The sequence below is a fragment of the Talpa occidentalis genome, unplaced genomic scaffold (assembly GCF_014898055.3).
Source record: "Talpa occidentalis isolate TD23 unplaced genomic scaffold, MPIMG_talOcc4v2.1 talOcc4.12, whole genome shotgun sequence".
In the NCBI taxonomy this organism is placed as follows: domain Eukaryota; kingdom Metazoa; phylum Chordata; class Mammalia; order Eulipotyphla; family Talpidae; genus Talpa; species Talpa occidentalis.
Genome location: NW_023601212.1, coordinates 40,667,334 through 40,690,368, shown reverse-complemented (window position 1 = coordinate 40,690,368; position 23,035 = coordinate 40,667,334). Strand labels below are relative to the sequence as shown.

The 23,035-nt window shown below is 50.6% G+C and overlaps 1 protein-coding gene across 6 annotated transcripts in view; it reads right to left on the bottom strand.

The window, feature by feature from the left end:
- Positions 1 to 23,035, bottom strand: part of NFIX (nuclear factor I X) — a 90,557-nt gene that overhangs the window by 43,948 nt on the left and 23,574 nt on the right. For 4 of the 6 annotated variants that reach the window (XM_037505940.2, XM_037505943.2, XM_037505942.2 and 1 more), the window contains exon 2: positions 18,462 to 18,993. In XM_037505940.2, the coding sequence (XP_037361837.1) occupies positions 18,462 to 18,993 (532 nt within the window). Of the gene's footprint in view, positions 1 to 18,461; positions 18,994 to 19,348; positions 19,400 to 19,965; positions 20,045 to 23,035 lie in introns of those variants that run through there. The other 2 variants (XM_037505941.2, XM_037505947.2) reach the window with 2 other exon arrangements.

Here is a 23,035-nt window from a genome sequence, read left to right as displayed (position 1 = left end):
CCCCCAACAAGTGCTCTGCTGCCTTCCCTGTCCTCAAACCTGCTGACCTCCCCTGTCATCCCAGAAACTGCAGTGGGACCCCACCTGCCTCCCAGGGCCTGACGGGTCCTTAAGAAGGGCTGTTGTTCCTGGGCCATATCAAAACAGAGGGCTTTAATAGCAGTTTCCTGTGGTGCTGGTCTCCCCCCACTCAGCCCCGTTTCTGATGGTAGAGCCACAGCGCCCTGTAATTACGGCAATTGTAATCTCTTTTACTAACAGGTAGATTAATAGCAAGGCAGGTTCACAAAGAGCCCCAGAAAGAAGCTGCTCAGCTGCTGAGCAGACAGGAAGGGCCTGACACTTCTCTGCAAGTGCACACGCCGCCAACACGCTCCTCACTCGCCATCTGCACAAGGGGCCATGGGCCCCTGAGCCCGGCAGGGGCTGCTGGCTGTGCCCGTGGCTGTGGCTGGCTGTGGCGGTACTTGCTGGGTGTCTCAGGACAGTTAACTGCACTCTCCCTGGGCTTCCATGTCCTCATGGGAGCAATGAGTTTGAGACTCGTGACCCAAGATGTTCCTCTTAAGTCCTCGGAGTGTGACTCACAGTTACATTTACACACACGTCCAACCCACACTTGTTCACAGACTCCCATCTACAGACCCTGGGACACACATGTAGAGACACTCACTGGGTAACATGCTGGCTACCCGTGGAGAAAAAGAATGGACCAAGCTTCAGAAATCCACATGAAGAGGAGGGGACGGAGGCTGCTGCTGCCTCTCACTGTCCTGCATGATCCCCTCCACTGCGGCAACACAGACTTCATGTGAGGCCCCAGGGTTCCCAGGCAGCCCCTATCTCACAGTGCCGAGGACAGTCAAGCCGTGGGCAAGACGGATCATGGAGTAGAAGGGATGGGGACAAGGGCACCAGCGGCCTGAGACACTGCAACCATGCTAGGTTAAAGAGGAAGTAGAGCACAACGTATAGGCGGGATTCAAAGCAAATGAACATGTAAGTGTGTGCACACACATGTGAGAGCTGGCAGTGGGAGCCGGGGAGGCTGTGTGTCCCACACATGGGTACATGGACTTGGGGCAGGTAGAACTGTGTCCCAGTCTGTGTGGCCCTGGGGATGCTTTCTCTGGAATGCAGAGTGTGTGTGAACGAACACGGAATCTGTACCTCCCCTGCATTTACAGAAAGCCATGATCCCCACCAAGCAGGCTGAGGGTCCTGGCACAGATGGCAAAGCAGGACTCAGGGGTCGGCAGCAACTGCTTCCTTGGAAATTCTCAGGGCATATGCTGACAGCTGCCATGGCCTTGCATCTCTGCAGCGGTGCTGGAAGCTGCTACTATTAAGATGCCTTGGCAATACCATGGCTGGCCCCTGCTCACTGCCGGGCAGTGCCTGGTCTCCCCAGCAGCTCTGGTCTGAGGGAACATGCACCATGTGGGCGTCACTGGGACCCTACCCTTTTAGCATTGCTATGGAGGGAAACCTCAGACTCACATAAAAACACAGGTTGGGGGCGTGTGGGTGTGAAGTTCTTACAGTGGACATCAGCACATGTCCCTCAGAGGACATGTGAGCCGACGCAGCAGATACACACCCATGACAGGGATGGGAGTGTGGGCTCATAAAAACTGCATTGTGATGTGGTGTGGCCATGATATGTGTGTGATATGTGCAGAAGCTGGTAGTGTCTTTGTGGGCTCTGCATAGCGTTCACAGGGTACACTGGGGAGAAATGGTGAGAGGGACCCTCACGTGCCAACTGCCAACATCAAATTTCCAGGCAACAATTTAATAATATACATTAAGAATCCAGGAGAGGGGCCTCCCTGGTGGCGCAGCGGTTGAGCGCTGGGCTGTGAACTGCCTGCAGCCTCTGTAGCGCCGGTTCGATCCCCGGCTGCTGGGTGAGGGACCCACATGGTGCGCAGACCTCTCCTGCCATGTTCGCTGCTCCCCTCAGCTGTGTATTTCAGTAAGTCTGCCTGTTCTGTTTCCCGCTCTGGCTCTGGTGAATTCTCTCACCCTCCCACGCTTCTGACTATACCCAGCGCTTGTATAAATAAATCTTTGAGAAAAGAAAAAAAAAAAGAATCCAGGAGAGCCTATCTCCTCTGCCTGGTAATTCAGCTGCTAAGAATCCTTGTCTGCAGTCCATACACATGGCTGCAAGGCTTAGGGCGCCAGGACATCCATCACAGGAGAAGGGACAAGTTAAAGGCTTCAACAGAGGGGAGATTATATCAATGTTGGCACGTCAAGTCTTGTGCAGCCGCTCGAAATGCATGTCTGTATTTTTTAAATAAGCAACTACTACATTTGTCTTAAAGGGTAATTTCTCGTTTCCAAAACAAAAAGGGACAGAAGTCACTAAAAATGTTGGAAATTAAGGGTAATACAGTGAATAGGAAAAGATGCTAAGCCACCAAAAATTAGTTTTTGAAAAAGTGGACATGGGAGAAAACAAAACGGTGTTAAGATTTAAAAGTAGCACCCAATAGTATTTTTTATCATGAGCTATAATTTAAAACATGTATTTATGTGCATGAATAAGCATGGGAAAAAATGCAACAAAAGGTTAATAATGGTTAAGTGGTAGAATTTTGATAATTTTTATTTACCCCCTGGATGTTGTACTTGGTATTTTTAGGATGAATGTGCCCTAGTCTCATAATCAGAAAAATGCCTTTAAAACATAGTGGGCAAGTGAGACTGGATGCATGTAGCTGTCCCCAGATGGTGGAGGAGCATACAAGCCACAGCCCGGTGGGTCAGGCTCCGTCTGCAAGATGGGCTGGCCTTGGCCTCTGGAACTTTCACATTCAAGTGGACTTCAGCCCAAAAGACTGCAGGAAGAGGGCAAAATCCCAAACAGTGTCAAGATGCAGCATGCCACACTCCTGAGATTGGGCGCCAGGGCCACCCTTTCAATGGGCAAGGGGCTTTGGAGAGAGTAGATGTGAAAGCCAAAGACAGGAATCTGGGGCCTGAGGAAAGAGGTTCAGGACCAGGAAGAAAGTAGCTAACTGGAGAATCTTAAGATGCAGTGAGAGAACTGGGAACTCACTCGAAAACAAGCAGGACAGACTCAAAGTTCTGAGACAAACAAGTAAAGAGGCAACAGCCCCAGGAACGTGGCTGCTCAGAGTAAGAAATGCACTGTTTAATAATTTACTGTTAAGAATCAAACCTAGTCACCAGAGCTGGGAGCCCAAGTAGCAGCTGGGGGATGACAGTCATCTCCATTTGGGAGGATGAGGGCCAGAGGGGTCCCCAGTAGACAGAGGGAAGGAAGAGCCAGTCACAGGTCCAAATCCACATCCACAAGAGGGGTCTGGGGTACTGGGCTTCTGAGAAAAGGAAAGGATGTGAGGGAGAGCCCCTCAGTAAAAGGCAAACAATCCCAAAGGGCCCAGGGCCACTCTCTGCCAACTCATGCTGCAGGGCATCCTCCAGGCTAGTGAGGTGGGGACGATCTGGTGGGGGAGCAGGTCCTGTCCCCAGTGAGCTCAGGGAGCCCAGGGGATGTGTCTGTGGAGGACTGGGCTACAGAGACTATGTGGTGCGTCGTGGCCAGACGGTGGGTGGGAACACTCCTTCTGTCTAGTAGGGCCAGCCAAGGAGACAGAGGGAAGACCCGGGTGGTAGTGAGGCAGCTGAGCCAGGGCCTGTGGCCCACCCAGCACTGGCCCCTCTCACAGGGGAACATGGCATGGAGGAAGGGGCAATAAGAAGGTGGCTCTTTCCCTATTTTCCTGATGTCCTCATCCCCATAAAAAGGGAAAAAAGTTTTACGAGAAACTAAGTTCCTTTTAGGGCCTCCCTGGTGGCGCAAGGGGTTAAGACACAGCCTATGAGTCTGTCTGTCTCTGCCACTGCAGCATGAGTTCGATCTCCAGGCAGGGAGCTATCCACATGGCGCAGCAGACCTCTCCTGTCTCCCCCGCTGCTCCCCTCAGCAGTGTATTTCAGTCAATCTGCCTGTTCTGTTCCCCACTCTGTCTCTGGTGAATCCTCTCACCACCCCCCAAACCTCTGGCCTGCACCCCGGTACTTGTATACATAAATAAATAAATCTTTTAAAAAAAAAAACAAAACAAAACTAAGTTCCTTTTAGCCCATTAACCCACAGTTTCTCACTTGCCAACTACATTCCTTCCAGCGTTCTGGAAGCATCTACTGTTCCTCATCTGTCAAGATTCTCCCCTCAAGATGCCCACTCAGAAAGCACACCAATCGCTCGCCCCTACTCTCTCTCCCTTCCTTCACCAGCCCCAGTTCTGGCTTTTATTCCATTTTATGCCCTTGCATCACCTCAAGGATGGGCTACACCCCATCTGACAATAATTCAACATTCAAAAGGGGTTTGTAGGGATATATATATAAAACTATATGTTGGGTGAGAGACAGATGTAAAGGCAGATAAAACATTATCCCAGTTCCAAGATGCCAGTCTATCAAAAGAAACCTACAAAATTAGGTGTGGGGCCTCCCCGGTGGCGCAGAGGTTGAGCGCTGGGTTGCGAAGCTGCCCGCAGCCTCTGCGGCGCCGGTTCGATGCCCGGCTGCTCCCTGGCCACCGGAGGAGGGTCCCACATGGCGCGCAGACCTCTCCTGCCGCCCACTGCTCCCCTCAGCAGTGAATTTCGATCCTTCTGCCTGCTCTGCTCCCCGCTCTGGCTCTGGTGAATTCTCTCACCCTCCCGTGCTTCTGACTGTACCCAGTGCATGTATAAACAAACAAACAAATAAATAAATAAATGAAAAACATGCCTCTATAAAAAAAATAAATAAATAAAAATTAAAAAAATGTTAAAGGTATTAAAAAAAAATTAGGTGCAAAGTGTCACAGAGAAGCAAAATTACCGAGCCCCCAGTCAAGCCTGGATGCACCTGGAATAAAAATGGGCGTCACCAGCTGACTGTTCACTTTTGCCTCAGACTCTCCTGAGTGCCTGTTCTGTGAGGAGACACATAAAGGGAGGTTGTGCCACCGTGGGAGCACTCAGCCTCTCCCAGGGAGGGAGCACCAGGGAAGCTGATACTTGCCTTTGCCCACTATCCAGAAACAAGGGAATGAGCTCACCAGGGGCATCCCTGCAGCTGGAGTACTTTGTTGGAGAGGAACACAATTCAAGAGGTCTTGCCAAGCCAGGCTGGCAACTGAGTAATTGTATTAATGAATCTCTGACTTACAAAATCTAATATTAGATGGTGGCTTCAAGTCCATCATCCTCAGTTACTATCCCAAGTGGCTGGGAACACTCCTGGGTGGCAGCAGGGCTTGAACAGACTCTGTGTGTGTGTGTGTGTGTGTGTGTGTGTGTGTGTGTGTGTGTTTAATTTAAAAAAAATGCATGTATTTGAAACTATGCCCAGATATCTGTGTGTCGGGCCCACTTTATAAACCATGATACCATAAATAAATGAGAGAAATCTGGCCCGTCCTCCAGGCTGGGGCCTCTCCCTTAGCCATATCTCTTAAGCTGGCAACACCCTGAGGATTACTACTCTGTGGCGCAGTGGCCTTTGTGTTCGAAGTCAGCACAGTTCCCCACAGAGTTCCTCTTGGCATTACAGGCAGGGCCTTGCCTGCAGACCCGTGGGGCCTGCCTTCCCATCCATGTCCATTAGCTATCTTGATTCTGAGGCCAAGATCAAAAGTTGAACCCAATGTGCAAGACGGCAGCCCACAACCCAGCTGATACCCCTGCTCTGGTAATTGCCAGGTGCAGTCCAAACCACTACACCACCATCTAGGACATTGTCTGCAGGTCCTGTCTCAGAAACAATGACCCAATGGGCCATCATACTACACATGTGGTAAGGGCTGGAAGGAGCCAGGTAATCTGCAGCCAGATAGTAAATTAGACAGGTAAATTAGACAGGTACTAAATACAGGTGAGAATGAAAGTGTTTGCTATATTCTTGTGACTATATTCTATGTATGTTGTATAAAGAGTAATCTGCTATAACGGACATCAGGTAGCTTAGAAGCCAGATGCCACAAAAGGATTCAGCTCCCGCTTGTTAAGTTTATTTGGGTGGCAGAGGCCTGCTCTGGTTGCTGGGAAGTCTGCAAAGCAGACTTTTAGGGAAGCAGCCCTGGCTCTGGGACTGGCACAACAGGGGGCCCTGTAGGTCCAGAATCCACAGTGGCCCACTTAGATCTACTGAGGAAGAGCTGTTCTGAAAGGTGGGGAAAGCAGGCAGATTTTACCTCTTGGGTACTCTGGTAAGCAGTAACAATGACCCAAGCAGTAAAGGATCACTGTTTAATGATTTTTCCTTTTTTTTTTTTTTTAATTATGGGCAAAAGATCCACCCCAGAGCCATGGTGTCTGGCAGGGCTTACTCTCAGTGTGATCTCAGCTGCAAAGGACCCTCTCAAAGCCCCATGATTCCCCAGAAACGGTCTCCCAATCCCAGAACCCTACACACTACCAATCAAAGCATGGAAAACAGAGCAGCAAGGGCCCCTGGGAGAGAAAGACACAGGTTCCATTTCCTGTCCCTCCATGGCAGAGTTCTTTGACCTGCCACCATTGACATTTGGATTAAATGATCCTTTTCTGAGACACTGTCCTGTGCATAGGACTTAGCTTATTAAATGCTAACAGTACCATCCTTCCCTAATGGGGCGAGGCCAGAGATGCTGCTAACCAAAAGCATCTACCATGTTGCCAAATGTTCCCTGGGAAGAAAATCAATGTTTTAGGGTAAACCAACCAGCCCTATTTGTAGGGACAGAGGGGTTTCCCAAGACTAGGGACTTTCAATGCTGAAACCAGGAAACTCCTGGGCAAACTGGGATGAGTTAGTCAATCACCCTCCTTCCCTCTCAACTAACTTCAATCCCCCCATCTGCCAACAAATGACATCTCCTTCTCTATCCTCAGGGATTTGAGAATTAGCTCTTCACTGCCCCATGACTACTTCTCATACACCTAAAAAAATTACAGCCTACCCCACTGCTTCTTCTGAGGCCAATATTATTCTTGTCTCCTTTTTCTCCTAGCGTCATGACTTCCACGAGGCTCTTTGAGACGCGCCAGATTGCTCACATATTTTTTATATTACTAATGCCGAAATTGGCTTAAAACCACTGGTCAGGGAAACAGCCCCACCCTGGGGAGGACATCACTAGGGCATGGAGCTGCAGTTTGCCCACACTCAACTCCCTCTCAGCAACTTGCACCCAAGGCTCGGCAATGTCACCAAGGAGAGGGACCGATGGGGAGACACCATTCGCCAACATGACCAACCTCACACAGGGAGGGGACCTGAGACCATCTAAAGAAAAGATGAGAGCAAGTGGAGTTTCCTGCTGGAGCTGGCTGGGTTGAATACTCATATCACCTTCCCCCCTACCCCACCCAGTTCCCGCCTCAGGGTGCCCCACCCCAATCATCCGCAGGCTCAACACTCTCCCCATACCCCAATCCCTTTAAAGGCTACTCCTCTCTTAGTCCCCCCACCCTCTAAGGCACATTCCTGTAACTAGGGAAACAATGATGTCATGTGGCCAGGTGGGGCAGCAGGTCCCTCCTACCACCCCTAACTAGGTACCATGACTGCCTACGTCACCACTCAGAAATTTATAGCCCAGCGCTGGGTATTTATAAGGTGGCTCTGGTGTGACCACAGATTCAGTGTGGAGCTGCTGGCTATTTATAGCCAGAGGATATACACTTATTACACTCCCCCTCTGTATTCTGGGCCATGTGTTATATAATTGGCATTATGCAATAACGCCCATTATATAATAATTATGTGCTAATGGGGATATAATCTGCAGGCATAATAAGGACACATTCCCCAAGGGCTGTACTCAGCCGGCCTCCTGCAGGCCGCCTCCAGGGATCTCCTGATCTCTCAGCACACTCTACCCGTCCATAAGAGTCACCAGGTGTCACCCTACTCCCAGCTGTCACTAGCAGTTCCCTCCCCATCAGCACACACAGGAGCAAAGCTATCTCCAGTCCTTCTCCTGCTTCATGCCAGCCCTGGCCTTTTTAAGCCTGAAACAAAGAATTATGATGAGATAAGTCCTGGAAAACTAGGGATACTTCACCCCCCATTTTAAGAATGGAAAAAAGCAGCAGGAGTAGCTGCCCCTGGAAGGAACCTGTAGGGTCTAGAAAAGGCTCCAGGATGCCAGGCCAGTTGGCAGAGGGTCAACCTCACACAGCAAGAAAGCTTTCTCCACGAAAGAGCTGGGAAAGTGGCTCCAAAGGAGATGGGCCGGGCCACGCCAGGCACAGACAAGCAGGCCACTTCTCAGCGGTCCCTCTTTCCCTCAATGGCTGCCACAGCTCATTGGTGCCTGGGCCCCCTTGGGGGGCCACTTGGGGTGCAGGGATATCAGGAAGTACAGGCAGAAAAAGTCACGGGGGGGGGGTGGGGGGATAGAGAACAGGTTCTGCATCTGGGGTGATGAGGGCATGGGCCAGAAACAGCAGGGCACTGGGAAAGCTGAAGATCATAGCACTTGACAGAGTCAATTCAACTAGCCCAAGTACACCATTTACTCTTAAAATAGAAATGTCTGTATCTAAAAGTTATGTGATATACAAATTGATGAAAAAAATTAGGAGAACCTACAGGGATCTGGGAAGTGAGTTTCTCTCAGGCGCGGGAGGATGGTTTAGGGAGCCCATCTGTCTCTTAACATTTCTCTATTGTTCGAATTTTTTACAAAGAATGTGTTTTACTACTATAATTCTTTTATAATATAAATCAAATACATCACTTACAAAGAGTAGTGCTAAGGCTCAGGTGACAGCTCTGGTCTCTGCATCCTGTACTGTAGAAACAAAGGTCTGCTGCTCTCTGGGGTCTAGGATGGGCCTCCGAGGACCACCGGCTCACCAAACAGGCCTGGGCCCCCTGAGAGTCAGATCTACTCCCTGTCCCCCAATCAGCAGCCCAGGCACAAGTAGACCAGGACGCAAGACTTCATGAGGGCTGTTCTGCAGGAGACTCAGGTGGACTCATGATGCCCACAGGGAGGAGGAGCCCCCAGGAAGCTTCAGCCAAGGGTTCTATTGTCGGGAAAGGGGAGCTGTAAGGTGTCAACAGGATTCAGAGGCTCTGTTGCCAAGTGAGAAAAAGTAACTGAGGCCCTAAGTTGGAGAGACAAGAACACAAGCAACATTCTATCTGAATCCTTCTGTTTCTTCTGAACCAGAGGTTGTCAGCAGGGGCAATTCTGTCCCCAGGGACACTGGAATATCTGGAGACATATTTGGTTGTCACACTTGGGGTCAGGGGTTGTAATTAGCACCTAGAGGGTCGAGGCTAGAGATGCTGCTACCCACCCTACAATGCACAGGAGAGACCCCATGACACAGAATGATCTGGTCCAAATGTCAACAGCGCCAGGGTTGAGAAACCCTGCTCTGTGGGAGCTGACACTAGGGTTAAGACACTAAATCCTATCTTACCAGCAACAGAGGAACTAGCTGTGAGATATCCTCTCACAAAGACCAGCCCCTTAGCATGTACTGAGTTCTTATCTATACAGCCCCACATTTTCCAACTTTAAGAAAAGATTAAGGGGTGAGAATCTATGCAAAAGGGAATAAAAGACAAAGAAGAGCAGATGATTATAAAACTTCCAGTGATCATCTGGTTAATTCGGATAATTATTTTTAATTTTTTTAAAGGTTTATTTCTATCCATTTATGCATACAAGAACTGGGGTATAGGCCAGATGTGGGAGAAGGGGGTGAAAGGATTCACCAGAGACAGAGTGGGGAGCAGAACAGGCAGATCCACTGAAATGCACTGCTGAGGGGCACAGCGGGTGAGACAGGAGAGGTCTGCTGCACCATGTGGGTCAGCTCCCTGGTCCGCAATCAAACTCAGGCGGTAGAGGTGACGGCACTGTGACTTAACCTCTTGTGCCACCAGGGAGGCCCCTTCTATTTTAATTTCAAACTAAGAGTCCAAGAAGACTCCTAGGAAAAGGAAATGACAGCAAGGATCTGGGATCCCAAGATCCAGAGGACATATTAGCCAGGCCCGGACCAACCTGGCCCGTCGCCTGAACGTCCTACACTCCATACCTGCCTTCCTGGGAGCTCTAAGACAAATGACTGCACAGGGGTCATTCAGCTACCTGCCTCATCTATGCTAGCATACTATCTCTCTGGTTCCAGATAGGGAGGAGGCTCCGTGTCAAGGACAGCACCAGGACCCCCTTTGTCTCCACCTGACTCATTAGCTCAGCAGCTGAGGAAGCCCATGTACAGAGCACAAGCTGGGCTCCAGCCCCTCCTAGACAGCACTGGAGACCCCAGGGATGGTACTGGCTCCAGTGGGCACTCACACAACTTTCTCCTCTGAGACTCCACCCAGGCCAGCAATCTGGTGACAATCAAGGAATGGTGAGGCTGGCTCAGAGAAGCCTGGTGCTCAGTGACCGGGAACCTGGGTTCTTCTTCCAGAAGTTCATCATGGGAGTGGGAGCTCTTGACATCTCTGTACTTGGGTGGGGATAAAAATACCTGCCCTTCTCTATCACTCAACCATTGTGAGGACAGAATCAGCTCCCAGGAAACTCAGGTAACTGACAAAAAGGACTTAAGTGCTCAGCAACTTTCAAGGTACAGTTCATATAAGTCATCTCCCAGGAAGCCTCCTGGGTCCCTGGGTCTGGCTTACTAGTTCCTCACTACACACAATGAAACCCCATGCATATTGCTCGAATGCACACACATGTATTTGGGAGCATGGGTTTCAAGTTAGACTCTGTATGAGAAACTGGGTGGTTAATACCCAGACAGGACTTAGTACGGTGCCTCAGTCACACTTGGCCTTCAGTGGAAAAATGGATTTAAAGCAGGAATGTGGACCAAACGCGTGCCCTGCCCCATCACGAGGGAAAAAGAAGTTGCTGGGAACCTGGACAAAGAGGTGCCCATTAAGTCATTGGCTGTCCCCCAAACAACAAAAAGTGGTCTGGTACTCTGGGGTAGTGGCACGCCAGGTCATCATTAAGATATCAAAAGTGGGGAGAAGAGACAGAACACCTCCCACAGAGATAGGCTACAGTAGCTGGTGGGGGATTCAGTCATTTGGGAGGTAGATCCACAAAGAGCAACCCCAAAATATTTTTAAAAATTCCTAGAGGACCAAGAAATCAGGTATTAGATGTCCACACAGATGGAACAAGGAACCCAGGCTCTCAGGGGCCAAGGCCCAGCCCAAGCAGTTCCCCTCCACAGCCCCTCTGCCTGTTAGGACCCTCTTCTAATGCCGGCAGCCCTGCGGCTCAAACATGCTTAAAATGGCGACAGCGGCCTGCGAGGCCGGGCGTTTGTCGTGCTGTTTTCCATGGTGCCCTTGGTGCCAAGAAAAACCTATCATCAGAAATGCCATCAGCTATATTTATCTATCTCTCAGCCCCCCAGCCTCCTGCTTTCGTCTGCCAACCGGGCCTGCAGAGCCCCCCTCACCCAGTGGGCACACTTCCCTGTTGCTGACGCCCGTGACCACCTGCCCAAGCCTCGCTCTCCAGAGCTCTCCTCCCAGCCCTGGCAATCAGGCCTCCACACAGGCACAACAACAGACAGGCTATGCTCCTTCTTACTAGGATGTGGGTGCACCCCCATTGTTGAAAGTACACACCCCAAGAGGCACTGGTCTAGGGGCCTCTCATCTCATACCTCAGATGCAGATGGCCCCCTCAGTGTCCTTTCACACTCAGCTCCTTGCTCACTGAGGCCCTGACCTGCCCTTAAAGTCCCCCAGGCTGAGTTCTCTGGGAGAGGTACCCACATTGTGATGGCTCTCCAACTGGACAACACAGAGAAACCAATGCACAGGAGGAGAGGGGCTCATCCCGGGACTGTAAGCACCACTGCTTGCCTGCTTGCTGGGTAGACTTCTCACCCCTCTACCTCATCCTGATGGACAGTGGTGAGTTCCGGTCTGTCTGTATTTCAAGCATTAAGAATTTCTGAGAGGAGTGCATGCTAGAAGGACCCCTAACCCCTTCCTATCCAACCAAGAGGGAGACAGCAGACTCTGGGACAACAAAGGGGAAAACACGGCAAAGTCAAAGTTCAGGTCCACTCACATCTTTACAGCTATGATGAGGCCTCAGTGAGGGACGTGACTAATGAGGGGGATGTCGTTTAGTGTCAGACTCTTCATCCTCTCCCTGCCCAAGCATCAAGGGCTCTAACCTAACCTCCCCACCCTCAGGCCCAGCAAACACTGCTGAAGGGTGAGTCAATGACTCTATCCCAAACCCCTGCAACTCCTCCACCTCCTCTCACTTGTGGGCAGCCCTCACCTCCTTCCCACTCCAGTCCTCTCCCCAGACTGCTAGCCTGAAAGCCCCCAACTCAGAAGGGAGTTCCAGGGAGGCGACTCCTCTGAGAATGAAGCAACCCAAATAAAAATTTTAAAAGCCAGAAGCACTTTCTCTCCTGTCCCCTCCCCCTCCACTGGCAAATGAAAACAAACAAGAAATCAAAGAGGCCTTTTGTGTGAGCACTGCGCTGACACGGCTGGGGCCTTTGAAAGGACTTCTGAATCGGACACTGAAGGATAAAATAACTGAAGCGTGGCAGCTCCTGAGATGAGGCAAAGAGAAAAAGGGGTGGAGAGGGAGCTACCTTTTTCCCTGGGCAGAAAGGGGGAGCTCAGCTGTACCCTCTGCCCAACTGCTGCAGAGGGAACCATGCTGCCCTCAGCCCTTCAACTCGGCCCTCCCTCTTGGACCCCAAGACTGCAACACTAGGAGGTGGCCAATGTGGGTCCCGCCCCACTTCACGGCCCCAAGCTGCCTCCCATGTGGCCTGCCCCATGGATCTCTGCACCTTCAAGCCTCCAGGATGGTGCCTTCTAGAAGCTATCACAAGGCCTGCACCAAACCCTGCTGGTCCCAGGCAAGATTCTCTCACTCTTAGAAGGGTCTTGGTCACAATAATTTCACCAAGCGCATATTTCACGAATAAAGGAAATTCAGTCATCTTTTAGCAGTGCCAAAAAGTAAACTGAGTCCTCAGGAAGTCCTGTGCATCTAGACAGCTCAGCCCTCCTGCTGCAGAGTACACACACACACACACACACACACACACACACACACACACACACACACACACGGTTCCTGCCAGTTTATTTGTGGCCTGCACTCTGCCATCTCAAGCTCAGATAAGGGTGCGCTTTCTTCCCCTTGAACTACAACTTCCAACTCACCCAGCAGAGTGTTTGCTACACCAAGATCCCCTGCTCCTCAGAGGCAGCAGGGCCGCCCGACTGGTGGAGCTGCGCAGACCATCAAGGGATACCCAGATAAGACCAAGCCCAAGGACGAGGTCTGAGTATTTCTTTTTTTTTTTTTTTTTTTTTGGTGGGACCCTTGCTGGCAGCCGGGGAATGAACTGGCGCTGCAGAGGCTGGCAGCCCAGCGCTCAACCGCTGCACCACCAGGGGAGGCCCCAGGTCTGAGCATTTCTGATCTCCTCTTTGGGGTCATGCCCTATCTGAGGCCAGCCTGAGCCCCGCCATCCTTCTGTGGATATCCAGAGCCAGTTAGCCCATGATTTGAGATGTCCAGAACAAAGTGGCCTGGGCTGACTTCACGAATATGTGACTTGGGCAGTCACACAATCCCGCACTTAGTTTAATGGTGTAACTGCTGCCGCAGTGCAATTCCTAATCATTCTGAACTAGGAGTCCCACGATTTCATTTTGTACTGGGCCCCAAAAATTACATAGCTGGAAAGTTCTGCAAATCAAACGCATAGCTACCTACCAAGGTCAGCTAGGACTGACCTCACCTGGGGCTTCCATGTTCATCACCCAATACTCTGGTTTAAGAGGGCCTTTTGGGGGTGGTGACCAAAATGGCAACAGCACAAGGAATTTTGTCAAATGCCTGAGGTGTGAGGGGCTGGCAACAACGCATGGCCTGGACAGGGGATAGCGTCTGCGGAGCAGGGTAGAAGGGAGCTACGACAACTACTCTAGCATTTAAAATGGTGGCTTGTTACAGAAAAATTAGCTCTCACCTGTGTCACCTCTTAAGACAAAAATAAGATACAAGGTAGTAGGGAGATGAAAGTGAGGAGGAGATGGCCTTAGATTCACTGAATCATAACCACAGTGACCACAGTAGCTGCTGTCCACCGCTTGCTGGCTGCGTATCCATATCTTTACCTATTAGCTGAGTTTATCCTCTGAGCTAGAGGAACAGAAGAATTTTAAACAATCAAAGCTGAACTTTGAACAGTGGTGACATCTCTCCCAGAGTGTTTCAAAGAGGATTCTATGTTGGGTTAAAAGATAATCTGTATATCACTAATTTTAGGAAACTGGTTCCTGGGCCCTGACATCCTCACCAGCCCTGGCACCAGATGGCGCTACCTCAAAGCCCCAGACCAGTGGCATTTCTAACCCTTGAAAAGAGAAGCAGTGGGTGAGGTGGTACAGGGGTCATGGTTGGGGTTAGCCAACACCTCCTCTACCCCTGACCCCTCATCAGGGTGGCGATGAGGAGCCCTCCCATGGGCCCTATAACCAACTTTCCCTGCAAATTCCTGAGCCCTGAGGCAGAGAGCAAAAAAACAGAGTGTTCTTATATGCAGCAGGGCAACCTCACACTTGGAAAGTTCACTTAGACAAATCCTCAGGTATGAAGCAGTCCATGGAACCACCCAAGGAACACAGCCTGCAGAGCCCAGACAGGGAGACCACAGGACAAACAATCTGGTTACGTCAGTAACAACGCCGAACAGCCAGAAGAGAAACCAAGACGAAGGAAGGAAGAAGGGAGAGAGAACTACCTAGAGATTAGGAGTCTCAAGAAGCGGATCAACCCACAGCCATGCCTAGACCTGATTTATATCCTGATTCAGACAAATAACATCAAGAGATAATAAGGGAAATACAAACACTGACTTGCTACCTGATGGTACTGCAGAAATTGTTAATTATTTTTTAGGTGTGATAGTGGTGTTGTGAATATGTTTTATCAGACTTCTTTAAGTGACGGGTACCGAAATATTTACAGATGAAAGTCTACGATGCCTGGCTTTCTTCTAAACAATCCAGGATAGGTGGGCAGTAGGGTGGTACAGATGAATCAAGACTGGCCATTAGTGGGTATCTGTGGCCATTAATGGGGGTACCGTCTATGTGTAAATTTTTCCACAATGAAAAGGCTGAGGTAAAGAAAAGAACCAAATGACTTCCTAGACTCCATGGGCTTCCACCACACCATCAGAGGGGAGCTGAGGTTTCCAATCAGTAAACCATTTATTCCTTTCAGATTTTTTTCTTTTCCTAGGATGGTGGCATAGGTTAAGGAAGGTCTGTAAATGCAGGTTCACCTTCAGGGTTCTGCAGAAGTTTTGGGCATAATCTGATAGCGCGTCTAGACCAGCTCAGCCATTCTTCATCACACAAGCAAAGGGTGACGGGTCCCGTGCTCCCCTCCAGCTCCAGCCGCCTACCCTAGGACACCCCTTGGAAAGAAAAGACATCTCCAGGAATGGATTGCCTTGTCCCCATGTCAGTTCTCTCTGCCTCACCCCCTCCTCCTGAATGGATGGACACAAGATACACAGGAGGCTGACCCCACAGAGGTCACAAGGTATTCTGGGCAGCTTTTTGGATCTTGCGTTCTGAAAGGGGAATCTCCGAAGTCATACTCATGTCCTCTCTTCCCTCTCAACTATGCAACTTCTTGAACCCTTATATGGGGCAAAACAAGGGCCCTGAGGGCCCTGGATGAAGATAGTGCTATGCCTCCCCACCCCTACTAACCATCATGCCTAGTTCTCCTGTCATCAAACCCCAAAACACCAGCCCAGCCTGATTAGATGCTTCAGCCAGTTTTAAGGGATAGGAAAGCACTTCTTTAGAGTCCAAAGCTACTCCCCTCTGGGCCTTTGCAGCCCAGGCTCCAGTCCCCAATTTATACTGGAAGGAAGGAGTAAGTGGCCTCCAGCTGAGCATGCCTGAGTCAGTCATACAAAAGGCTGTGCTTTGGGGTCAAAGTGGACTGGGGGCTTAGTAAACCATGGTAGCTCTGGAGACCTTTGTGCTGGCTCCTCCGCACCATACTGAGACCACCTACCAAGGCCTACTGGTGGCTCAGGTCACACCAATTCCTCCCACTCCTTCCTTGAGGCCGATCTAACTTAAAGCAATTCCAGCAAGAAAATTACTACCTTCACTGGAAAAGCTTCCATTCTCCATTCAGCTTTTGTAGTAGAAACTCAGCCTCAGCTAGGGCAGGGTTAGCCTTGCTGCCTGCAAGGGGCATGAACTCATGCATCCTGAGCCAGTGATGTTGTTACAGCTAAAGGCAAGTGGGGGGAAAGCGGTGGCCCCTTCTCCTGATACCGGCCCACCTGGTCAGTGCAAGAGCTAGGGGACTGGTGGGAACAATCTATTCCACCACACACTTCATCCCACCTCAGCTCCACATTGGCTGCTGCCTAGAAGTGGATCTAAAATACAAGAGGTCAGGGAACCAGTTCAGCTACAGGGATCCTGCTAGAGAGCTTTGTAGGAGGAAGCCAGTTCTTGAGAAAGATGAGTAGTAAGTTTCATCTTAGGAGCTCTTGGGCTCCTGGGCTAAGATCAGAAGGCACAGAATCCCCCAGAAAAGGAGCTTTGCGACAGACACACTGGCTTTCTCCAGGATCAAAGCCTCCTCCCCCACCTCCAACACTACCAGAATATACCATCCCCACGCTGACTTGCTTTGTGGATAGAGAAAGAGGGGCTAACTTCTTTATTTTCTTTAGTCTCTTTCCCAGACAATAAAAAACACACAAGGGAAGAAACTGAGGGGCCATGAAATCACGGCTCCAGGTGCAGGCCTTGAAGAATCCATGGAGAGGGGAGATACCAACACCGCCTCCAACCAACTACCAAAGCCACCTTTCAGGAGAGAGAATGAGCAAGAAGAGAGACCTTAAATACCACCCCTCCCTCCTCACAGTTCTCCAACCCAGAAACTCCCAGTGCTAATCCCTGTTGAGATTATGTTCCTGATGCAATGCTGAAGGTGCCCCCAAATTTCATTTCTGAATGAAGTCATACTGCTCCTCCCAACTTCCAAACAGGCAAGGGGGTGACCACAGCAGAAAAGTGAGTTACTTTTTCTTTTTGTGAATGAACAGGAAGCAAGAGACACACACACTTATTTGTGGGGAAAGAATATTTGCTAGAGTTCCACATTCGGATAAAGAGAAAAAGGGAGATGAGGGGAAATACTGGAATGGTGGAAAGGAAACACACACACACATACACACACACACACACACACAGAGGAAGGTTTGGTAGCCCTCTCATTACAAGTTGGTTGGGCATAATGTAAACACACTTCTGCCTTGCTTAATCACAGAGTGCTGCCCGTTTAGGTTTCAAAGGCGGCAGTAAATTGGGCGTAGCTGAGTGGAGGCTAAAAATTAACCAGCCATCTCTGTTTCAATTTGTAAGAAAACAAAAGCGGAAAGAAATTATAAAAAGGGAAAGAGAAGGGGAGGAAAGGAACAGGGGAGGAGAACTGCACTACCCCGACCTAAAATGCAGGGTAGAATTGGAAAAGCAAAGCAGACTGGAACTACTTGGAACACAAAAGGAAAGAACATTTTTACAGAGTTGGTTGGTTGGCTGGCTGGCTTAAGACCTCTTCAGCAGATACTCCACCCCATGCCATACCTCTGGAAAGCCTCTCTCTCACCCCCAGCAAAGGTGCAGGGCTGCGGGCATCCATCAAAGATAAGATGCTGGGGAAGAGTAGAGTGCAAGGAAGCTCGTGCCCATTTCTTCTCTCTCTCCAAAAATCAGATGGCTTTCCTACTCTTGACAGTCAAATCCCAGGTAAAACAGATCCTGCCTGCACATCTGGGCCCCCCACCCTGCTGCCCTCACTCAGCTTTTCTATCCATCCCATTTTACATTCTGGGGTTTGACACACTCCTCTCTCCACCGAACTGGTGGTGGAACTCTCTCCACCACCCGGCTGGTGCCAAATCCGGCTGTTCCTCACAACTTGAGGAGAAGCCGCAGGGAAGCCAGCACCTGCTCCCCAATACTTCTGACTCATTTTAAATCAGAGCAGCGAGTGATTTTTTTTGGGGGGGTGTACTCATCTCGAACTCTAGCCCTCCTGGATAATTCTGGGGTATTCTTTTGGTCATAAGACCTGCAGAATCTTTTAGGTAAGAGGAGTCCTTCAAAGATGGATGGAGATGCATGAAAACTGGTAAGGGCTTGGGAGCAAAGGAGGAAGAATAGAGAGGATGGAGGGACACAGAAGGGAACCGGTGCTGCAGAAGGCGTGCTGCAGGCCTCAGCAGGATGAAGGGGCTTACCAGGGCTGCTGTAGTTTGGAAATAGAAACAATAAACAGAACAAATGCCAGCAAGTAAAATAAAATGGGGGCGGGGAGCGAAGGGAGATGTTGAGAATTGAGAGCGACCTACCGGGAGTGTGGACAAAGTAAGCCAGATAAAGATCCAGTTCTTTGATTGTGACTCCAATGTGATGTGGCTGGACGCACAGGCCGGGGTTCGAGCACTGGGGCGACTTGTAGAGCCGCTCCCCATCAGTACTTTCCAGGGGGATCCCCTTAAACAAAATCACCATGACCAGGTCCAGCCGCCACACCTTGTCGGCCTGGCGCAGGCAGTCAATCCGCCGGATCTTGCCCTTCTGGTCGGGGTTGGAAAGCACGCAGCAGGGGGGCTTCTTGCCTGTGATGGTCAGCACAAAGTCCTCTCGGAACTCGGGCCGGATGTCTTTGCGCAGCTTGGCCAGCAGCCGGGATGCCCACTTCTGCTTGATCTCGGGCTTTTCACCCAGCAGCTCGTCCTTCACCGCCCGCTCCTCGTCCTTCGACATCCGCTTCTCGTGCTTCTTGAAGTACTTGCGCTTCCGCGCCTGCAGGTTGAACCAGGTGTAGGAGAAGGCGCGGACGTGAGGCAGCAGCGCCTCGATGAACGGGTGGAACTCATCCTGCAGGCGGCAAGCCGGGAGCATGCGGGGCGAGGAGGGACCGGAGGAGGGGAAGAAGGGGTGAGGGGGGGAGAGAAAAGGGAGAAAAGAAGCGTTAGAAAGGGGGCACAGGAAAAACGGAAAATTCTTCGCTTCCCCCCCCCCCAACAAGACAATTTTCTCTTGCGATTGTTTCAGGAAAGTGTGGTCTGGAGCCACCACCAGCCCATGCAGCCGCCTGCTCCCATCTCAGCCTCAGCAGCCAGACAGAGACACCCCAAGCCTGAGCACACACCTATTCTCTCTCTCTCTCCCTCTCTCTCTCTCTCACTCACATACACGCGCGCACAGACAACGTTGCAGTCCACACACACACACACGCGGCTGGTATCCCCGCCAGGCTCTGTCTCGCCCATGACATCTCCATGTTCTATCGCAGCAGAGAACTCGTGTCAGCTCGCCCTGGTGAGGGGTCCGGTCTGCGCTGACGCGGGTCCGACACCGACCAGGTCTGGGCCATCCCCAAGAAGAGAGAACATGACCTAGACTAGCGAGCCAGTCAGGGACCGAGCGAGGAAACGGATTTGGCTTCCCCTTCCCCAGGCTGTTTTCCTTCTCATTCCGCCTGCTCCAATTGGAACATCCACCCCAACATTTCTTTAATCAGATCTAAATCCTAAATATGTGATTTCAGCTTTGTTACAGACACCGATACTAATGTTAATCACAGTAATAAGGAACAAAACACTTCTTGTTAGCACAAACAAGGTGGTAGTCGCGGCCACATCCTGGTTAAAAGCTACATGGGGGCGTCCTGCGGCCCCATCCCCACTGACCCCTTCACCTTCTTTCCCACTCGGTCAGGTGACAGAGGGCCAGGATCTCAATTTTTGGTTTTGGGATTTTTTTTTTTTGCTTGTTTGCTTGTTTGAAGTTTAAATAATAATTGATTTCTGTTTACAAAAATAAAACTGGAAAAAAATAAATAATTACCATTGATCTGAAGCACCCGGCAAAGCCCAACGCCCCGATTCTGAGCTTCTGGACTCAACAGAGTTGTGAGTTGGGGGCGGGTGGGGGAGGGTGGGGGAGGAGCAGGGGAGGAAGGTAAATGTTTTAGAGGGGGTTATTATTGGTGTTCTGGGGAATAGGGGCCGGGCTTGGGTGGATTCTCATACCCTTCCCCCTCCCCCCCCCCACGCTCCATTGCACAGAAGGGGGAAATTAATATTTTTTTTGAAAAGGAGCAAAAAGAAAGAAAGGTCAGGGATAGCAGGCAGAGAGAGGGAGCAAGCTGGTTGCCACACACGCCAGGTAAACAAAAGCCAACAATTTTTTTTTTTAATTTCGCCTCCTGTGCATCCTCTTCCAGTTTAAATAGAAAAATATGCAAAATTTAAAATTCAAAACCTACCTCCCAACCCCCCCAACTCAACACCCCCTACCCTCTCCTACCACCCCCCATCCCTCCTCAAAACAAAAACAAAAACAAAACCAAGAGGGGCAAAATCGGCAGCTGAAGAAAAAGGCTTTCGGCTTTGGCAGCGACACAGGGGTGTAAACTTCGAGCTGCCTCCCTCAGCCGCTGAGCCCGTTCGCAGGCAAAGGGGGAGCTCGCAGATTCCGGGGAAGAGGACGAGTTCGGGCCGGCTGCAGACCGTCGCGGGCAGACGCGCTCGGGAGGGAGCGAGGGAGGGAGCAGGGAAGGAGGGAAAGGGAGAGCTGAGGAGGACGTGGATGAGGGAGAGAGCTGAGGAGGCCGTGGATGGGATGGGACGCGCGCGCGTGTGTGTGTGTGTGTGTGTGTGTGTGTGTGTGAGAGAGAGAGAGAGAGAGAGAGAGAGAGAGAGAGAGAGAGAGAGAGAGAGGCGCTGGTTGGATTTTTTTTGCTTCTTTTCTCTCAAACTCCCTCTCTCCCCTTTCATGCTCAATCCCCATCCATTTGCGTGTGCCAAAGCCAGTTAAAAAAAAAAAAAAAAAGGTGGGGGGGAGAAGAGAGAGGAGAGAGAGAGAGAGAGAGAGAGAGAGAGAGAGAGAGAGAGAGAGAGAGAGAGAGAAGGATCCACCTATTTGGCAAGGAGACCTCCTCCAGCAGCCAATGGCTGCGTCCAAGGGGAGGAGGGAACCGGGCGGGCCGGGTGGGTGGGGAGAGCCCCCGGCAGTTGGAGACCAAAAACAATTTGCCCAATCGACAAGTTCATGTCTAATGAACAAGCAAAGTCCAGCAGTTATGAATTTTTCATTCCAAGCTTCCACTCGGGTCCATTTGGCAGCGGCCACCCAGCAAATTTGGAAGTGTGGGGGGGGGCTTGCGGGTAGGGGAGAGTAGATGGAGAAAGATGAGGAATTTTTCTTTTTTTTTTTTTTTTTTAAAGCCAGAAAAATAAATAAATAAAGGCCTGACTCTGGGCGGGCTGGCGGGGCGGGAGCCCCAGAAGGCCTTGGGGAAAGCAGCTGCGCCTTCTCTGTGTGTTTGGTTTCAGTCTCTTTCTCTTGGGCCTGAACACTCTCTCTTTTTCTGGTTCTATTTCTTTTTTTTATTTATGGAGCGCACAGGGCGAGTGGAAGTTTTCTTCTCCGGGTACACAAGAGCCTGCAATGCTATGAATAGAAAGAGAAGAAAGAGAGCTCGGAAAATGTGGATGCCGGCAGCACTTCCAGGGCAGGGACCCAGCACCCAGGGTGCGGCCACCCCTTCATCCCCTGGTCTGGCGGATGCATGCAGGGGCACTCCCAGATGGGGGGGTTCCCCCTTCTCCCCAGCACCCCCCAAGCCGGCAACCTCCCTCAGCTCACACCCAGCCACGCACGTTCCATTAGCAGTGACGAGGGATGCCAACGCAATGCAGCTCGGCTTGAGAAACTGCAACAGTTTATTAAAATAGCCTCCTGTCACAGCACTCGGCTGACAAGCACTACACATAGTCATAAACACTAGCCTGGGAGCAGTGACAAAGGCAGGAAGATGGACACTACTTCTGATGGCCGCTGAGCCTTACCAAAGCCATCCCAACAGCTCCTAGGTTTCATTCTTTGCCCCCCACCTTTGCCCCCTCCACTTGATCCTTGTTTAGTGTTTCTTGGTTGGAGAAACAGGAAAACTCATTTGTGAACACCCCCCTCCCCCGCCATTTGATTCAGACTAAAGGGCTTGAACCATACGGCTCAAGGGGCAAGAGTATTAAATAAAAAACCGAAACGAGAGGAAGAGAGCTAGGAAATGAGAGGACAAAACAGATAGGAGTAGGCTCTATCAGGAAATGCAAGACAACCTTGGGAAGGCAAGCCACAGAGAAGAGAGCAGAACCCCTGCTCCCAGGACTTCTTCCCAGGCTGGTAGGAAGGTTAGAGACCAACTCCTTCTCCGCAGGGTTCCCTCAGGTAGAGCTATTGAGCAGTCAGGCTTGGGCCTTCAGAAGCAGTTAAGGAGGAGACAACTATTAAAGGAATATAAAACAGAAATAAAGTCTGATTCCCAGACCTCAGTCTCTACAGCTGCCCTCTCCCCAGGAGAGGTGCAGCCCTCAGCTGGCAAAGAAAAAAGGTCACTGCTCACTCATGCCCCTTTCTTCCTCATCTGAAACCCTGTGTCTGTGGCCTTTATGCTTGGCAGAAAGGTTCCCGGAAGAGCGCCTGGGGTGTGCCAGAACAAAACCTGCAGCCCTAAGCTGGCGCTAAACCCTGACAATGGGAAAGGTGCCGCCCAGCATCTGGGACCCGGGTCTGAGCCCTGAACGGTCTGAAGTGAGCTCACAGCTGACCCTGAAAGAAACGGAGGTGAGAGAGCAGGAGGCAGGTGTCAGAGCGGACTGGCCAGGCCTCTGAGGGTGGTGTTCAATAATTAACGTTATGTTAATAACCAGCTTTGGTCCAATTAGCCAGAGATATGAGCTGAGCAGCATAAGATAGCAAACCTAGCCTCTCCACCTTGTGAGACGCCATCTCACTTTCTATAGCCAAGATACGATGGGAGGAACTACAAGGGGGTTTACGTTTGCCACAGGGGTGTTTTTCTGACATTTTGATTTATAATAAATATTAGACAAGGAACAGAAAATGGCCA